The sequence below is a fragment of the Scyliorhinus torazame genome, chromosome 3, assembly GCF_047496885.1.
Source record: "Scyliorhinus torazame isolate Kashiwa2021f chromosome 3, sScyTor2.1, whole genome shotgun sequence".
In the NCBI taxonomy this organism is placed as follows: domain Eukaryota; kingdom Metazoa; phylum Chordata; class Chondrichthyes; order Carcharhiniformes; family Scyliorhinidae; genus Scyliorhinus; species Scyliorhinus torazame.
The window spans coordinates 237,330,179-237,347,743 of NC_092709.1; the positions used below are offsets into that span (position 1 = coordinate 237,330,179).

At 46.5% G+C, this 17,565-nt stretch overlaps 1 protein-coding gene across 1 annotated transcript in view; it reads right to left on the reverse strand.

The window, feature by feature from the left end:
- LOC140409003 (exosome RNA helicase MTR4-like) overlaps nucleotides 1-17,565 on the reverse strand; it is a 210,817-nt gene that overhangs the window by 145,731 nt on the left and 47,521 nt on the right. Inside the window, 1 exon segment of the mRNA XM_072497017.1 lies at nucleotides 10,888-11,019. Within this exon segment, the coding sequence (XP_072353118.1) occupies nucleotides 10,888-11,019 (132 nt within the window).

Consider the following 17,565-nt stretch of genomic DNA (forward strand, 5'->3'; position numbering starts at 1 on the left):
GGCTCGGGCAGTAATCCAGAGATTATGATCCTGGAGGACCTGTTTTTTTTAATTTGAATCCTAGCTCTTTATAATCTCTAAACAGGTCCTCTTTTCTAGACTTGTCTATGTTGTTGGTACCGACATGGACCGCAATAACTGGATCCTCCCCCTCCCTCTCCAGTATCCTTTCAAGCCGGTCAGAGATGTCCCGCACCCTAGCACCGGGCAGGCAACATACCATGCGGGACTCTTTATCCTGCTCACAAAGGATACTATCTATCCCCCTGATAATAGAATCCCCTACAACTACAACTTGCCTATTTACTCCCTCCCCTTGAATGGCCTGCTGAACCATAGTGCCTTGGTCAGCTGACTCATCCTTCCTGCAGCCCTGTTCACCATCCACACAGGGAGCAAGTGCCTCATACCTGTTGGACAGTGTCAAGGGCTGAGGCTCCTCAGTTCCTGACTGCTGGTTCTCTTTACCTGCCTGACTTGCAGTCACACCATGCTGTCCCTGGCCACTGGCAGGATTTAAACTACTTACTCTGACAGGTGTGACTGCCTCCTGAAACACAGTGTCCAGGTAAGTCTTCCCCTCCCGGATGTGCCTCAGTGTTTGAAGCTCAGACTCCAGCTCATCAACTCTGAGCCGGAGCTCTTCGAGCAGCCAACACTTACTGCAGATGTGGTCGCTGCAGCTCGCAATGGGATCTGCCAGCTCCCACATCAAGCAGCTCAAGCACATCACCTGACCAGCCATCACTAATTAATTAATTAGTTTAATTTAGGTTTACGAGTTTAGCTGTGGTTTTTTTTTTTAATTTGGGGCAGATTTGCTATCAACCAATCAGATCACAGCTTCCCTCTGACGTCACTTTTGGAGAAAAAAAACCTGTAAAACAGGAAGTTACCGTTAGGTTTTTATACTCACAGAGACTGCTCCTCCTCCGAACGGCTCTCAAAATTAGGCCCGAAGAAAGAGAGAACAAAACAGTCGGGAAAAAGCACCTTCTCCCACTCTTCACCGAATTACCTCACTGCACCAAATTACCAAATTCTCACTCTGTCTGTGTCTCACTCACTCAGGCTGTGTCTCCTTGACCAGCGCAATGCTTACTAGTCCCTTATGTTTTTCCAATATTTTTGCCTGCTGATGTTAATTATCTTAAGTTCCTCACTCTTGCCAGGACCTCGGTTACCATCTATTTCTGGTATGTAATTTGTGTCTTCTACTGTGAAGACAGACACAAAATATTTGTTGAATGACTCTGCATTTCCACGTTCACCATAATTTCTTGTCATTACTTCTTTTTTTTTTTAAATATATTTTATTGAAGTTTTTCAAACAAAGATTTTCCATTTTTACAACTTAATAAAGGAATATACATTAAACGTTATTAAATAATATATTAGACTGACAACAGGTGGAAAAAGAAATAAACAAAAAGCAAATATCAACAACTAACTAAGAAAAACAAGAACACGGAATAATCCCCCCCCCCCCGGGTTGCTGCTGCTGTCTTTTCTGTTTTTCCATTATCGTTCCGCGAGATAGTCAAGGAACGGTTGCCACCGCCTGGTGAACCCCTGAGCCGATCCTCTTAACGCATATTTTATTCGTTCCAGTCTTATGAACCCTGCCATGTCGTTTATCCAGGCCTCCACGCCCGGGGGCTTCGCTTCTTTCCACATAAGTAGAATCCTTCGCCAGGCTACTAGGGACGCAAAGGCCAAAACGTCGGCCTCTTTCGCCTCCTGCACTCCCGGTTCTTCTGAAACGCCAAATATAGCCATCCCCCAGCTTGGTTTGACCCAGACCCCCACCACCTTTGAGATCACTCTTGTCACACCCTCCCAGAACTCATGCAGTGCCGGACACAACCAGAACATGCGAGTGTGGTTCGCCGAGCTTCCTGAGCACCTCCCACACCTGTCCTCCACCCCAAAAAACCTGCTTAGTCTTGCCATCGTCATATGCGCTGTATGTAGAACCTTAAATTGAATCAGGCCAAGCCTGGCACACGAGGACGAGGAATTTACCCTACTTAGGGCATCTGCCCACAGCCCCTCCTCAATCTCTTCCCCCAGCTCCTCTTCCCATTTTCCCTTCAGCTCCTCTACCATCGCCTCCCCCTCGTCTCTCATCTCCCTGTATATTTCGGACACTTTACCTTCTCCAACCCATGCCCCCGAAATCACTCTATCCTGGACCCCTTGTGTCGGGAGCCTCACCTGTTGCCTCGTAAATGCCCTCACTTGCATGTATCGGAAGGCATTCCCTGGTGGCAACTTATATTTTTCTTCCTATTCTCCCAAATTCGCAAACGCCCCGTCCACAAACAGGTCCTTCAGCTTCCTAATTCCTGCTCGCTGCCAACATTGAAATCCCCCATCTATCCTCCCCGGGACAAACCTGTGGTTATTCCTTATCGGGGACCACACCGAGACACTCGTCACTCCCCTATGTCGTCTCCACTGCCCCCAGATCTTCAAGGTCGCCACCACCACTGGGTTTGTGGTGTACCTTTTCGGGGAGAATGATAGCGACGCCGTCGCCAGCGCTTTTAGGCTCGTTCCCTTACGGGACGCCGTCTCCAATCTTTTCCACGCCGCACCTTCTTCTTCCCTCATCCACTTACAGATCATCGACACATTGGCGGCCCAATAGTAGTCACTCAGACTCGGCAGTGCCAATCCCCCTCTGTCCCTACTGCGCTGCAGGAACCCCCTCTTTACCCTCGGGGTCTTTCCCGCCCACACAAAGCTCATAATGCTCCTGTCTATTTTTTCGAAGAAGGCCTTTGTAATCAGGATGGGGAGGCACTGAAACACGAAAAGAAACCTCGGGAGGACCACCATTTTAACCGCCTGTACTCTGCCCGCCAATGACAGGGGCACCATATCCCACCTCTTAAAGTCCTCCTCCATCTGCTCTACCAATCGTGTCAGGTTAAATTTATGTAGGGTTCCCCAGTTCCTGACCACCTGTATCCCCAGGTATCGAAAATTCCTTGCTACTCTCCTCAGCGGCAGAGCATCTATCCCCCTGCCCTGTTCCCCGGGGTGCATCACAAAACGTTCGCTCTTTCCCATATTTAATTTGTATCCCGAGAACTCTCCAAACTCCGAGTATCTGCATTACCTCTGGCATCCCCTCTACCGGGTCCGCCATATATAGCAGCAAATCGTCTGCATATAGTGATACTCGATGTTCCTCTCCCCCTCTAAGCACCCCCCTCCACTTCTTAGAGTCCCTCAGCGCTATGGCCAATGGTTCAATTGCCAACGCGAACAGTAACGGGGACAGGGGGCACCCTTGTCTTGTACCCCTGTGTAGTCGAAGGTATCCCGATCTTTGCCTGTTTGTAACGACGCTTGCCACCGGGGCCGCGTACAAGAGTCTAACCCATCTAATGAACCCCTCCCCGAACCCAAATCTCATAAGTACTTCCCACAAATAGTCCCACTCCACCCTATCGAATGCCTTCTCTGCATCCATCGCCACCACTATCTCTGCCTCCCCCTCCGGTGGAGGCATCATCATCACCCCCAGAAACCTTCGTACATTGGCAGTCAATTGTCTCCCCTTAACAAACCCTGTCTGGTCGTCATGTACCACTCCTGGGACACAATCCTCTATCCTTGTCGCCATCACTTTGGCCAGCAGTTTGGCGTCTACGTTTAGGAGGGAGATGGGCCTGTATGACCCGCACTGCAACGGGTCTTTGTCTCGTTTCAGAATTAGCGATATCGTCGCCTCCGACATTGTCGGGGGTAATGTCCCCCTTTCCTTAGCCTCATTAAAGGTTCTCGCCAAAAGCGGGGCCAACAGGTCCATATTCTTCCTATAAAATTCCACCGGGAACCCATCTGGTCCCGGTGCCTTCCCTGCTTGCATGTTCCGAATTCCTTTGATCACCTCATCCACCTCAATCTGCGCCCCAGACCTGCCAACTCCTGCCCCTCCACCCCCGGGAACTCTAGCTGGTCCAAAAAGTGGATCATTCCTTCTTTCCCCTCCGGGGGTTGGGACTTGTACAGCCTCTCATAGAACGTCTTGAACACCTCGTTCACTTTCCCTGCTCTCTGCTCCATCTTTCCCGTTTCGTCCCTAACTCCTCCAATCTCTCTCGCCGCCCCCCTCTTCTGAAGTTGTTGGGCCAGCAGCCGGTTCGCCTTTTCCCCATATTCATATTGCATCCCCTGTGCCTTCCTCCACTGTGTCTCTGCATTTCCCGTGGTCAGCAGGTCAAACTCCGTCTGTAATCTTCGTCTTTCCCTGTATAGCCCTTCGTCTGGGGCCTCCGCATACTTCCTATCCACCCTCAAAATTTCCCCAACTAATCTCTCTCTTTCTTTACCCTCTTGTTTCCCCTTGTGGGCACTGATGGAAATCAGCTCTCCTCTAACCATCGCCTTCAGCGCTTCCCATACTGCTCCCACTTGGACCTCCCCATCGTCATTGACCTCCAGGTATCTTTCGATACATCCCCTCACCCTTCCGCATACCCCCTCGTCCGCCAGTAGTCCCATGTCTAATCACCAGAGTGGGCGCTGCTCCCTTTCCTCTCCCAGTTCCAGATCCACCCAATGCTGGGCGTGATCTGCCACGGCTATAGCCGAGTACTCCGTTCCTGCCACCCTCGGGATCAGTGCCCTTCCCAAAACAAAAAAGTCTATCCGGGAATATACCTTGTGGACATGGGAGAAAAAGGAAAACTCTTTACCCATCGGTCTGGCAAATCTCCACGGATCTACTCCCCCCATTTGCTCCATGAATCCCCTAAGCACCCTGGCCGCTGCCAGCCTTCTCCCGGTCCTGGATCTGGACCGGTCCAGCCCTGGGTCAAGCACTGTGTTAAAGTCCCCCCCCCCCCATTAACAAGTTTCCCACCTCCAGGTCCGGGATACGTCCCAGCATTCGCTTCATGAATCCCGCGTCATCCCAGTTCGGGGCATATACGTTCACCAGCACAACCGCCTCACCCTGCAATCTGCCACTCACCATCACATACCTGCCCACACTATCCACCACTATGGTCTTAGCCTCGAACGATACACGTTTCCCCACCAGTATTGCCACCCCTCTGTTTTTCGCGTCCAACCCTGAGTGGAATACCTGTCCCACCCATCCTTTCCTTAGTCTAACCTGATCCGCCACCTTCAGGTGTGTCTCCTGGAGCATAACTACGTCCGCCTTCAGTCTCTTCGGCCCATTTTAACCTCTCACATTCCACGTGATCAGCCGGGTTGGGGGGCCATTTACACCTCCCCCCTTCGTCGACTAGCCATTTCCTTTTTTAAACCATCTCCATACCCAGGTCTCACGCACCCGTCTGTCCCCCAGACGGCGCCCTCCCGTCCCGACCACCTCGTCTCGTATCAGCTCCCCCTTACTCTCAGCAGCAGCAACCCAGTTAGTCATGTCCCCCCCACCCCCAGATCCCCCTCTAGCTTGATTACTCCCCCCATATTGCTTCCGTAAGTCAGCTAACTCTGGCTGACCTCGGCTTCCCCCGTTCATCCTTTGACCTCCCTGCGTGTGAGGCTCCCTTCCTTCCTGCGCCCTTTTTTCCCGCCAGTTTCCATAGCGCGGGAAAATACCCGCGCCTGCCTCTCGGCCCCACCCCTAATGGCGCAGTTCCCTCATTCCCCTTCCCTGTCCCCTTTTCCACCGGCGCCCACATTTCTTCATGTCCCCCACATCGGGGGGAGGAAAAAAAAAATAATAATTCCCCGTCCAACATTATTACACATTAGCCCTCCCCTCTCCCCACTTTATATTTCTGTGCCGCTACCCCTCTCCGGGCATCAATTTCTCAAGTCTAGTCCAATTTCTCTTCCTGAATGAATGTCCATGCCTCCTCCGCCGTCTCGAAGTAGTGGTGTTTGCCCTGATGTGTGACCCACAATCTCGCCGGCTGCAGCATCCCAAACTTGACTTTCTTCCTATGGAGCACCGCCTTGGCCCGGTTGAATCTCGCCCTCCTTCTCGCCACCACCGCACTCCAGTCTTGATACACGTGTATCACCGCGTTCTCCCACTTGCTACTCCGTGTCTTCTTAGCCCAGTTCAGGACCGGCTCCCTGTCCCTGTAGCAATGGAACTTCACCACTATTGCTCTTGGTGTTTCCCCTGCCTTTGGTCTTCTCACGAGGACCCGGTACGCTCCCTCCACTTCCAGAGGGCCCGTTGGGGCCTCAGCTCCCATTAGAGTATGGAGCATCGTACTCACATACGCCCCAGCATCCGCTCCCTCTGTTCCTTCGGGGAGACCTAAAATCCGTAGGTTCTTCCTCCTCGAGCTGTTCTCCAGGGCTTCCAGCCTTTCTATGCACCTCTTGTGTAGTGCCTCGTGCGTCTCCGTTTTTACCACCAGGCCCTGTATCTCGTCTTCGTTCTTGGCTGCCTTTGCCTTCACTCCACAGAGCTCCATTGCCTGGACCTTTTGTGTTTCCTTTAGTCCCTCGATTGCCAGCAACATCGGCGCCAGCACCTCTTTCTTGAGCTCCTCCACACATCGTCGGAGGAACTCCTGCTGTTCCGGGCCCCATACCATCTGGGCTCCCTCGGCCGCCATCTTGCTTCTCCCTTCTCTTCTCTGCCGCTGCTCCAAAGGATCCTCCGCAATCCGGCCACTACTGTCGCTCCTTTCCATCCACAGCTGGGGGGACTCCTTCCTTTGTCACCTCACACTGGGTTTGGCCGCAAAAAACTTCCGTTGGGGCTCCCGATAAGAGCCCAAAAGTCCGTTGAAACGGGAGGTGCCGAAACGTGCGGCTTAGCTGGTCATCGCCGCAACCGGAAGTCCTGTCATTACTTCCAAGGGACCAATGTTTATTTTACCCACTTGCTACCTCTAATGGACCAAAGTTTATTTCACTCACTTTTTTATCTATCAAAGCTCCTACAATTTGTTGTTATACTCCTGGTTAATTTACTCTCAAATTAAATTTTTTTCTCTCTTTTAATAACTTGTGGTTACCCTTTGCTGGTTTCGAAAACACACTCAATCGCAGATTTGCTACTATTCTTTGCAATAATACAAGCCTCTTCTTGTCATCCAATACTGCAGGAGCTCCGCACACACGGAAGTACAAAAAGATTTGATTGGAAAAGACAATCTCACAATATCAGACTATAGCAATGCCAGGGCACAAAGCCACACAGCAAACAGATGAAGATGTTGACTACCCGGCCAGCTGGCCTTCAGTCACATTAAAGGTTGCTAGATTGATGTAGTGGAACAGCAACAGACAAAAGCACACTAGACAGAGAGAAATATGTGCAAGAGCTGTAGATGAGCACATCAGTTCACGTACAGAAGAAAATGTTCTGCATATGGATCAAGATGCAGAGCTTATTAAAAAAAAAACAATCACTGGGAAAAGATGTGCAGAAGAAAAGAAAAGATGTTAACGAGTTATTAAAGAGCAACGGGGCAAATGAAAAGGAAAAGAAACAAAAACATCTACACCCTAGAAGATGAAAACGAGTTTGAAAACACAATAAACATGGAAACCATACAAGTGCATGAAAAGTCTGGCTGTGACAGTTCCCAGAAGGAAATTTGCGCAACAATGCATAACCACAACCAGAAATGTGAAGCTGAGGTTTGATACTGGATTACAGAATAGAATCCAACTCAGATAATACAGATAAAAGCAAATTATTGTGGATGCTGGAATCTGAAACAAAATGCTGGAAAATGTCAGCAGGTCTGGCAGCATCTGTAGGGAGTGAAAAGAGCTGTTAACGTTAGCCCTGGATACAGAACTAGCTAGGTCATAGAAGGCAGAGAGTAGAAATGGAAGGGTGCTTTTCTGATTGGAGGGCTGTGACTAGTGGTGTTCCGCAGGGATCAGTGCTGGGACCTTTGCTGTTCGTAGTATATATAAATGATTTGGAGGAAAATGTAACTGGTCTGATTAGTAAGTTTGCAGACGACACAAAGGTTGGTGGAACTGCGGATAACGATGAGGACTGTCAGAGGATACAGCAGGATTTAGATCGTTTGGAGACTTGGGCGGAGAGGTGGCAGATGGAGTTTAATCCGGACAAATGTGAGGTAATGCATTTTGGAAGGCCTAATGCAGGGAGGGAATATACAGTGAATGATAGAATCCTCAAGAGTATTGAAAGTCAGAGAGATCTAGGTGTATAGGTCCACAGGTCACTGAAAGGGGCAACACAGGTGGAGAAGGTAGTCAAGAAGGCATACGGCATGCTTGCCTTCATTGGCCGGGGCATTGAGTATAAGAATTGGCAAGTCATGTTGCAGCTGTATAGAACCTTAGTTAGGCCACACTTGGAGTATCGTGTTCAATTCTGGTCGCCACACTACCAGAAAGATGTGGAGGCTTTAGAGAGAGTGCAGAAGAGATTTACCAGGATGTTGCCTGGTATGGAGGGCATTAGCTATGAGGAGAGGTTGAATAAACTCGGTTTGTTCTCACTGGAACGAAAGAGGTTGAGGGGGAACCTGATAGAGGTCTACAAAATTATGAGGGGCATAGACAGAGTGGATACTCAGAGGCTTTTTCCCAGGGTAGAGGGGTCAATTACTCGGGGGCATAGGTTTAAGGTGCTTGGGGCAAGGTTTAGAGATGTACGAGGCAAGTTTTTTTACACAGAGGGTAGTGGGTGCCTGGAACTCGCTGCCGGAGGAGGTGGTGGAAGCAGAGACGATAGTGCCATTTCAGGGGCATCTTGACAAATACATGAATAGGATGGGAATAGAGGGATACGGACCCAGGAAGTGTAGAAGATTTTAGTATAGACGGGCAGCATGGTCGGCACAGGGTTGGAGGGCCGAAGGGCCTGTTCCTGTGTTGTACTTTTCTTTGTTCTTTGTTCTCTTTTCTCTCCCTACAGATGCTGCCAGACTTGCTCTCTTTGGTTTATCTCTTTGGTTTCAGATAATACCAGAAGCTCTTTCCTGAAAATTTGAAAGAAGATGGTTACTAAAAGAAAGATGCTCTGAAACTAAGCAATGTCATGCTCATGACACATGGGGGAACAAAGATTCAACCAAATCAGAGGGCCACACATTGAGAAGATGTTAACCGTACGTTTATGTCACTGAAACAGATGGTTCTGCGATGATGGGATTAAGCAGCTGCGAAGAACTGAAGTTAATTTAATAAATCATAAGATGAAGGTGGCAATAGTGATAGTTGAAGGTAGGACATTCATTTAAAATTGCCCTCCAGTCAGAAGCAAGAAAGTGATCACCAGAATCACAAAGCCTACAGACTGGGTACATTCCACTGTTAAGAGAAACAACAAGCAAAGCCAAATGAATGGATTGCAGTCAAATTTTGAAATTCTTACAGGCAATTTTGAAGAACACAAAGAGCTCTCGACAGAAAAGGAGAGCTCATTTGCAATGATCTAGCAAGCGAAAGTTAAGATTCCCAGAAACTTGCAGCACTCCAAGATGTAAAATTAGAAATAAAGTCGCTGATCTGGAAAGTGGACAGAATGTGACAACCTGAAAAGGATCATTTGGAACAGAAACTTCAAACTGTCCAGTGAGCAGAAGAGGTATCCAAGAGAGATCCTGAACCTCAGGTTAAAACTTTAACATTACATGCTTTAAATAGGCAAACCTGAAACAGCAAAGAGTGACAGTGTTAAATTCAGACAGGAAATAGGTGTGCTGCAGATGCAGTTTAACACAATATGACAGTCAAAGAATGATTTACTGGAGACCAATAATAAACTGTCAGGAATGCTGGATTGTTTAAAAGAGGAAACACAAAGTGTAAGAAGCCAAGCAGAGTGGCCACAGTAAAAAGCTGGAAAATTGGTGGACAACAGGCATATAGAGTGGTAGGAAGAAAAACATTGGCTGCAAAGTCAAAGCAGAGCTTGAGAAGTACTGCAAGTCCAAGACTGACTGCAGTACGTTATTTTAGCTCAGAGGAGGCACAGTGGTTAGCAATGCTGCCTCACATCGCCAGAGACCCAGGTTCGATTGCGGCCTTGGGTGACTGTGTGGAGTTTGCATATTCTCCCAGTGTCTGCATGGGTTTCCTCCAGGTATTCCACTTTCCTCCCTTAGACCAAAGATTTGCAGATGAGATGGAGTGGACCGGGGTTACGGGGATGGGGCACAGTAGAGTGCTCTTTCAAAGGGTCGGTGCAGACTCGATGGGCCGAATGACCTCCTTCTGCACTGCAGAGATTCTATGAATTCTATGAAACATATGACCATCTAAGCAATACTGTGAAGAATGAATTTTTGAAACAAGAAAACCAGTTATAAAAGATGCAGAGTGTGTTCAGTTTAAAGATAAAAGTCAACTGTTGATGTTCTTTAGTTTAACGTACCTTGATAATATTACCTAATGACTCGAAGTTGATATGGAGGCTTTCTTTTAAAGAAAGGGAGATGTAATATAATTCACAACAAGTTTGCGTCAGACAGGGTGCCACATTTACTGCTATACTACAGCCAGGTGCCAAGCAACAATGTATCAGTCCATCAGCCAAATATAGAGCTGTAAGATATACACTTGATGGAGCTCTGGCATTATGAGTCTAAAAGTGATCATTTCAAACTTCAGGACAGATGACAAAACAGTCTAAGAAGCTAGTATGACAAAAACACCTGCTATTCCTACTCTATCTAATGCTGCTGTAAACCTGGAGCCTGTTAGAACAACCACAACTAAATAAAACACTTCCAGCGCAAGGCCATTGGCAATTCATAAGTAAAAAGATACCTTCAAGTAGAAACTGGACATGGACTCATGCTGCTCAAAGTTATTCAGTCAGCCTTGTGAAATAAATATTACATTTAGCAATTTGCCAGTAGGCTCCACTAAATTAGAAAAATGGTTGAACATTTTCTCTCTTGTGGAATTAAAATGTTTAATCTTACAAGTGGCTCCTACCTGTATTGAAGTCCAGCTTGGACATCTGCAGAGCATACGCTTCACAGTCTTTTTTACTGAAGCTGAAGATGATAACAGGTTGAAAATTCCTTTCCATGATCATCTTTACAATTTTGAATACGTTTGATGGTCCTGCAAGTCAGAATAACATCATTTTACATGTATCAATGCAGTTAAATAAAACTTTGATGCATTAAAATAAGTCATACAAAGTTACTAATGTTACAATTTCAAACAAAACATGTAATCAAACATTTCCAAATACAAGCTATAAGCAGAACATAGCAACTGTTGTTCCAGATTCCAGGAATGGAGAATGATGATTTCCCCAATGGCAATGTAGATGTGGCATTTGGCTATAAAAGGTTCACCATATCTGAAGTGACTGCTTGATTAAACTTTCTCTTCGCTTGCACCTACAAATATGTTTTATTAGTGGCTTGAAGTCTGGAGATTCTAATTCAAAGATAGAAATGGCACCGACTTGGCATGAGAATTTTTAGCAATTACTTTTGTAGATTTGCGGTTTCAAACAGATTAATTTGAAAGTCATGTCCAGGTAAATATGTGAAAAATATTCCCAATTTGGTCTTGACAATGCCGGTTTTGTAATTGTGGCTATTATTCTGTCAATCATTTTTTGTTTTGTCTTCTGAATTTCCTGATCAAGAGGTTGAGATTGAAGCGATTTTTCGACGGGGAGAGATCAAGTAAAAGGAGCCTCTACTCTCTAGAGTTAAGAAGAATTAGAAGTGACCCCATGGAACAGGAGGATTCTGAGAGGGTTCGACAGGGTAAATGTTGAGTGGCTGTTTCCATGGCTGGAAAGTCTAGAACTCGGGGGCAGTTTCAGGGTAAGGAGACATCTATTTCAGACAGATTAAATTTCTGCATGGTGAGTTGTGATTCGTTAGAATTCGGCAGCTCAGAGGGCTGTGGATGCTTAGTCATGGAGTATATTCCACGCTGAGATTGATAGAAGTTTGGACTCGTAAGGGAATTAATGACTATGGGGTTCAGATGGGAAAATGAAACTGAGGTCAAGGATCAATCATGATGTTATAAATGGTGGAGCTGGGTCAAGGGGGCCTTGGGGATTATTTCTATCGCTTCTATTCTTAATTTATTTCAGCAGTAGCACTGCTGCCTCACGGTGCCGAGATCCCAGGTTCGATTCTGGCTCTGGCTCACTGTCCGAGGGGAGTTTGCACATTCTCCCCATGCTTGCATGGGTTTCGCCCTCACAACCCAAAGATGTGCAGGATAGGTGCATTGGCCACGCTAAATTGCCCCTTAATTGGAAAAAAATGAATTGGGTACTCTAAATTTAAAAAAAAAAATTATTTCAGCAGAGGGAGAAAATTTGATCCACTAATTGGGAGTTAGATTTAAGGCTCTGTTTATCTTTCAGATGATTGGTGCTGTGTCCAGCATAGAAGTGCTGGTTACTAACATCAGATGCAGAATGCAAAATGTTCCCAATTTGACACCATCAAGTAATTAACATCAGTTTTACGCAATATTTTGGTGCTCACTCAAGTTTAATTTTGTCATCACAGAATGGTTACATCAGAGGACTCCATCTGGCCCATCACGTCTGCAACGGCTGCCTGAATGAGCAATTCATCTAATGCCTCTCCCCCACCTTCTCCTTTGCAGATAATAATCCAATTCCCTCTTAATTGTCTCACTTGACCCTACCTCCACCACCTAAGGTGGTGCATTCCAGATCCTAACCACTCGCTGTATGAAAAATTTTGAATGTCTCCATTGTTTCTTTTGAACCAGACTTGTCCAACCTGCAGCCCGCAGAGTCAGTTTTCAAAATACTGGTAAGATGGCAAGTGGAGTGGAAAATTCTGCAAAGAGTTGCTCCTTTAATTATGCATTTGCTGCTGATACTGAGCCTACCTGCAGAAAATGTGAGGAGAGCAGTAAATAAGGCAGCTGTGAATGTGCTGGGAAGAATGTGTTTTTCTGTTGGTTGGCTGGGACAGGAGTGAGTGTGAGCACCTTGAGACCAGAGCAACATTTTCAACTTATCCATTTATTGCTTTATTTTTGCTCAGTAAGTTGTTTCTTTTCTTCATACCACAACTTTTTTTGAAATTCATGTTTAATGTTGTGCCAGACCTTATCTTTATGACCTCTGTTCATCGGCCCCTTGAGTAAGAATATGGAAATGTGCCCCCCAGCAAAAAGGTTGGTCAGGCCTGCTTTGTATTTTAAGTTTGTGCCCTCTCATTGTTAACCATTCCACTCTGTCCAGACCCATCATGATCTTAAATAGCTCTGTTAAATCTACTCTCAACCTTCTCTTTTCCAAGGAAAATTATCCCAACTTCTCCAATCTATCTTCAGAACTGAACTTCCTCATTCTTGGAAACACTTTTGTGAATCTTTTCTACATACCATTTAATGCCTTTGTTTCTTTCAGAGATTGCGGTCCCAGAACTGGACAGAATAGTCAATGTCCCTATTCATGAAGTCTATGATACTCTACGCTTTATTAACTACGCTCTTGTCCTGCCAACTTCAATGAATTGTGCACATATACACCCAGGTCCCTCTGCCCATGAAGCCCCTTTGGAATTGTACCCTTTAGCTTATATCATCTCTCGATATTCTTCTGACCAACATGAATCACTTCACACTTCTCTGCACTGGATTTCATTTGCCACTCGTATGCCTATTTCACCATTTTCTATGTCCTTTTGAAGTTCTACACTATGCTCCTCATCGTTTGCAATGCTTCCAAGTTTCGTAACATTCGCAAATGTTCAAATTGTGCCTGTACCAAAGTCTCGGACATTAATATACACCAAGAAAAGTGAGGGTCCCAACACTGATACCTGGGGAACCCCAGGACAATCCATTCATTATTCAAAAAACATTCATTAATCACGACTCTCTGTTTTCTGTCACTCATCCAATTTTATACCCATGTTGCTATTGTCCCTTCACCAAGTTAGTTCAATATGGTTTGCCCTGAACAAATACATGCCTAGTTTGCCTTAATTAATTCACATGTGCTCAATTGAGTATTAATTTTGTCCCAAATTTCTGTTTCTAGTAGCTTCCCCACCACCTCAGTTAAACTGACCTGCTGGGCTTACCTTTACACCCTTTGGGGTCATAGAATAGATCATAGAATTTACAGTGCAGAAGGAGGCCATTCGGCCCATCGAGTCTGCACCAGCTCTTGGAAAGAGCATCCTACCCAAGGTCAACACCTGCCACCCTATCCCCATAACCCAGTAACCCCACCCAACACTAAGGGCAATTTTGGACACTAAGGGCAATTTATCATGGCCAATCCACCTAACCCGCACATCTTTGGACTGTGGGAGGAAACCGGAGCACCCGGAGGAAACCCACGCACACACGGGGAGGATGTGCAGACTCCGCACAGACAGTGACCCAAGCTGGAATCGAACCTGGGACCCTGGAGCTGTGAAGCAATTGTGCTATCCACAAGGCTACCGTGCTGCCCCAACATGTTTGACATGTTTGGGTCATGGGGAGAAAAATCATCTACAACAAGAAAGAGAACACTGTATTCTGGCCAAAGTATTTGACAGTTGGGATCAAGGGTGTAAGGAATTTTGTTCCACACCACAGGACTACATTTACTTTGTCAAAATGTTTACGATTAAAAGGATCAGCCTTTCTTTAAATCCCAGAAACCTACCAGTGCAGTGTGTTCCTTAAATGTCTGCATTTACGTAGCACTTCATGCAGCCCTGTATCAAATGTCTTTTGAATACCTATGAATTTTGGAGTACAGTCCCACCTGCATATAGTAGGCACAATCATGCTTAATATTATTTCTCTGCTATATTCGGAAGCCGGTAAACCAATCTGAATGAAACAAGACACTGCAGAGGTTGAACTAAGAACATAATGGAAGACGGCTGTACTGCTCCACCATTCGACAAGATCATAGCTAAACCTAAATTAACTTCATGTTCCTGCCCTATCCCCAAGTCTGATGATTGATTCCTTCATGCCCAAATATTCATCACCTTTCATCTCAAATATACCCAGCAATTGAGAATCTACAGCCTTATGGGACAGAAAATGACAAAGATCCACATATAAAGGTGAGCCAGCTTACAGTGCTGACTTTGTTTGCACTGAGTGCTGAATTTGGGTGCATTTGAGTGCTATTGTGAGAGTTTGGTGACTGAGGGATATTAAGGGTTCATCTTTATCTAAAGTCTAGACTTTCTTTTATTTAATTAATTAACTTAAAAGTTGCTGTTTGGGTTTAGAAGAAGGTGAGTTTTCAATTAGCTTTAAACAGAGGTTCTACTTGCAGCTGGAGCTTCAGTTTTCAGAGGCGAGTCACACAATATAAAGGTGAGCCAGCTGACAGTGCTGACGTTGTTTGCACTGAGTGCTGATTTTGGATACATTTGAGTGCTATAGTGAGAGTTTGGTGACTGAGGGAGTTAGGAAAAGAGTAGCTGGGTTACAGTCAGAGGAAGGAAAACAAAGGGGCAGACAGTGCAGGTATCCCAAGTGACCGTTCCCCTTCAAAACAAGTATAACGTTTTGGATGCTGTTGGGGGGGCGGGGATGACCTACCGTGGGAAGACCCTAGCAGCCAGGTCTCTGGCACTGAGCCTGGCTCTGTGGCTCAGAAGGGAAGGGGGGAGAATAGAAAAGCAATAGCGATAGGAGACTCAATGGTTAGGGGAATGGATAGGAGATTCTGCGGTCGGGAACGAGACTCCCGGAAGGTATGTTGCCTCCCGGGTGCCTGGGATGTCTCGGATAGAGTCTACAGGATTCTTAAGGGGGAGGGGGAGTAACCAGAAGTCGTGGTGCACATAGGCACCAACAACATAGCTAAGAAAAGGGATGAGGACCTAAAAAGTAATTTTTGAGAGTTAGGTTGGAAGCTAAAGAGCAGGACAAGCAGAGTAGTGATCTCAGGATTGCTACCGGTGCCACGTGCAAGTGAGGCAAGGAACAGAGAGCAAGTGCAGCTGAACACGTGGCTACAGGGCTGGTGCAGGAAGGAAGGCTTCAGAAATGTGGATCATTGGGATATCTTCTGGGGAACGTGGGACCTGTACATGAAAGACGGATTGCACCTAAACTGGAGGGGCACCAATATCCTGCGTGGGAGGTTTGCTCAAGCTCTTTGGGAGGGTTTAAACTAGTTTGGCAGGGGGTGGGGACCAGAGCTATGGATCAGAGGATAGGGTAGCTGTTGAACAGGCGGAAATAGTATGCAGCAAGTCTGTGAGGAAGGATAGACAGTTGATAGGGCAAAGTTGCACTCAGTGGAATGGGTTAAAGTGTGTCTGTTTCAATGCAAGGAGTGCAGGAATAAGGGAGATGAACTTAAGAGTATAGATCAGTACTTGGAACTACGATGTTGTGGCCATCAAGGAGACATGGATTTCACAGGGGCAGGAATGGTTCTTAGATGTTCTGGGGGTTAGATGTTTTCAGAAGAATAGTGAGAGAGGTAAAAGAGGAGGGGGAGTGGCAACTGTTAATTAGCGGGTGCACCACAGCTGCAGAAAAGGAGGTAGCTGAGGAGGGTTTGTCTACTGAGTCAGTATGGGTGGAAGTCAGAAATAAGAAAGGAACAGTCACGTTATTGGGAGTTTTCTATAGACCCCCCAATAGCAGCAGAGAGATAGAGGAACAGATTGGGTGGCAGATCTTGGAAAAGTGCAGAAGTAACAGAGTTGTTGTCATGGGTGACTTCAACTTCCCTAATATTGACTGGAACCTCCTTAGTGCAAATGGTTTGGATGGAGCAGATTTTGTCAGGTGTGTACAGGAAGGATTCCTGACTCAATATGTAGATAGGCCGTCTAGGGGGGAGACCATATTGGACTTGGGTGCTCGGCAACGAACCAGGCCAGGTGTCAGATGTCTCAGTGGGAGAGCATTTTGGTGACAGTGACCACAACCCCTTGACCTTTACCACAGTCATGGAGAGGGAAAGGAACAGACAGTATGGGAAGGTATTTAATTGGGGGAGGGGAAATTATACTGCCATTAGACAGGGGCTGAGGAGCATAAAGTGGGAACAATTGTTCTTGGGGAAATGCACAACCGTAATGTGGGGGTTGTTTAAGGAGCACTTGCTACGAGTGCTGGATAGTTTTGTCCCACTGAGACGAGGAAGGAATGGTAAGGTGAAGGAGCCTTGGATGACAAGAGAAGTGGAGCTTCTAGTCAAGAGGAAGAAGGAAGCTTACATAAGGCTGAGGAAGCAAGGATCTGGCACCGCTCTAGAGGGTTACAAGGTAGCCAGAAAGGAACTCAAAAATGGACTGAGGAGAGCTAGAAGGGGGCATGAAAAAGCCCTGGCGGGAAGGATTAGGGAAAACCCAAAGGCGTTCTACACCTATATGGGAAATAAGAGGATGATCAGAGTGAGAGTGGGGCCGATCAGAGATAGTGGAGGGAACTTGTGCCGAGTGTCTGAGGAAGTAGGGGAGGCTCTAAATGAACATTTTGCTTCAGTATTCATTGGAGAGAGGGACCTTGTTGCTCATGAGAACAGTGTAAACCAGGTTAATAGACTCGAACAGGTTGATATTAAGGAGGATGCGCTGGAAATTGTGAAAAGCATCAGGATAGATAAGTCCCCTGGGCCAGACGGGATATACCCAAGGTTACTACAGGAAGCGAGGGACGAGATTGCTG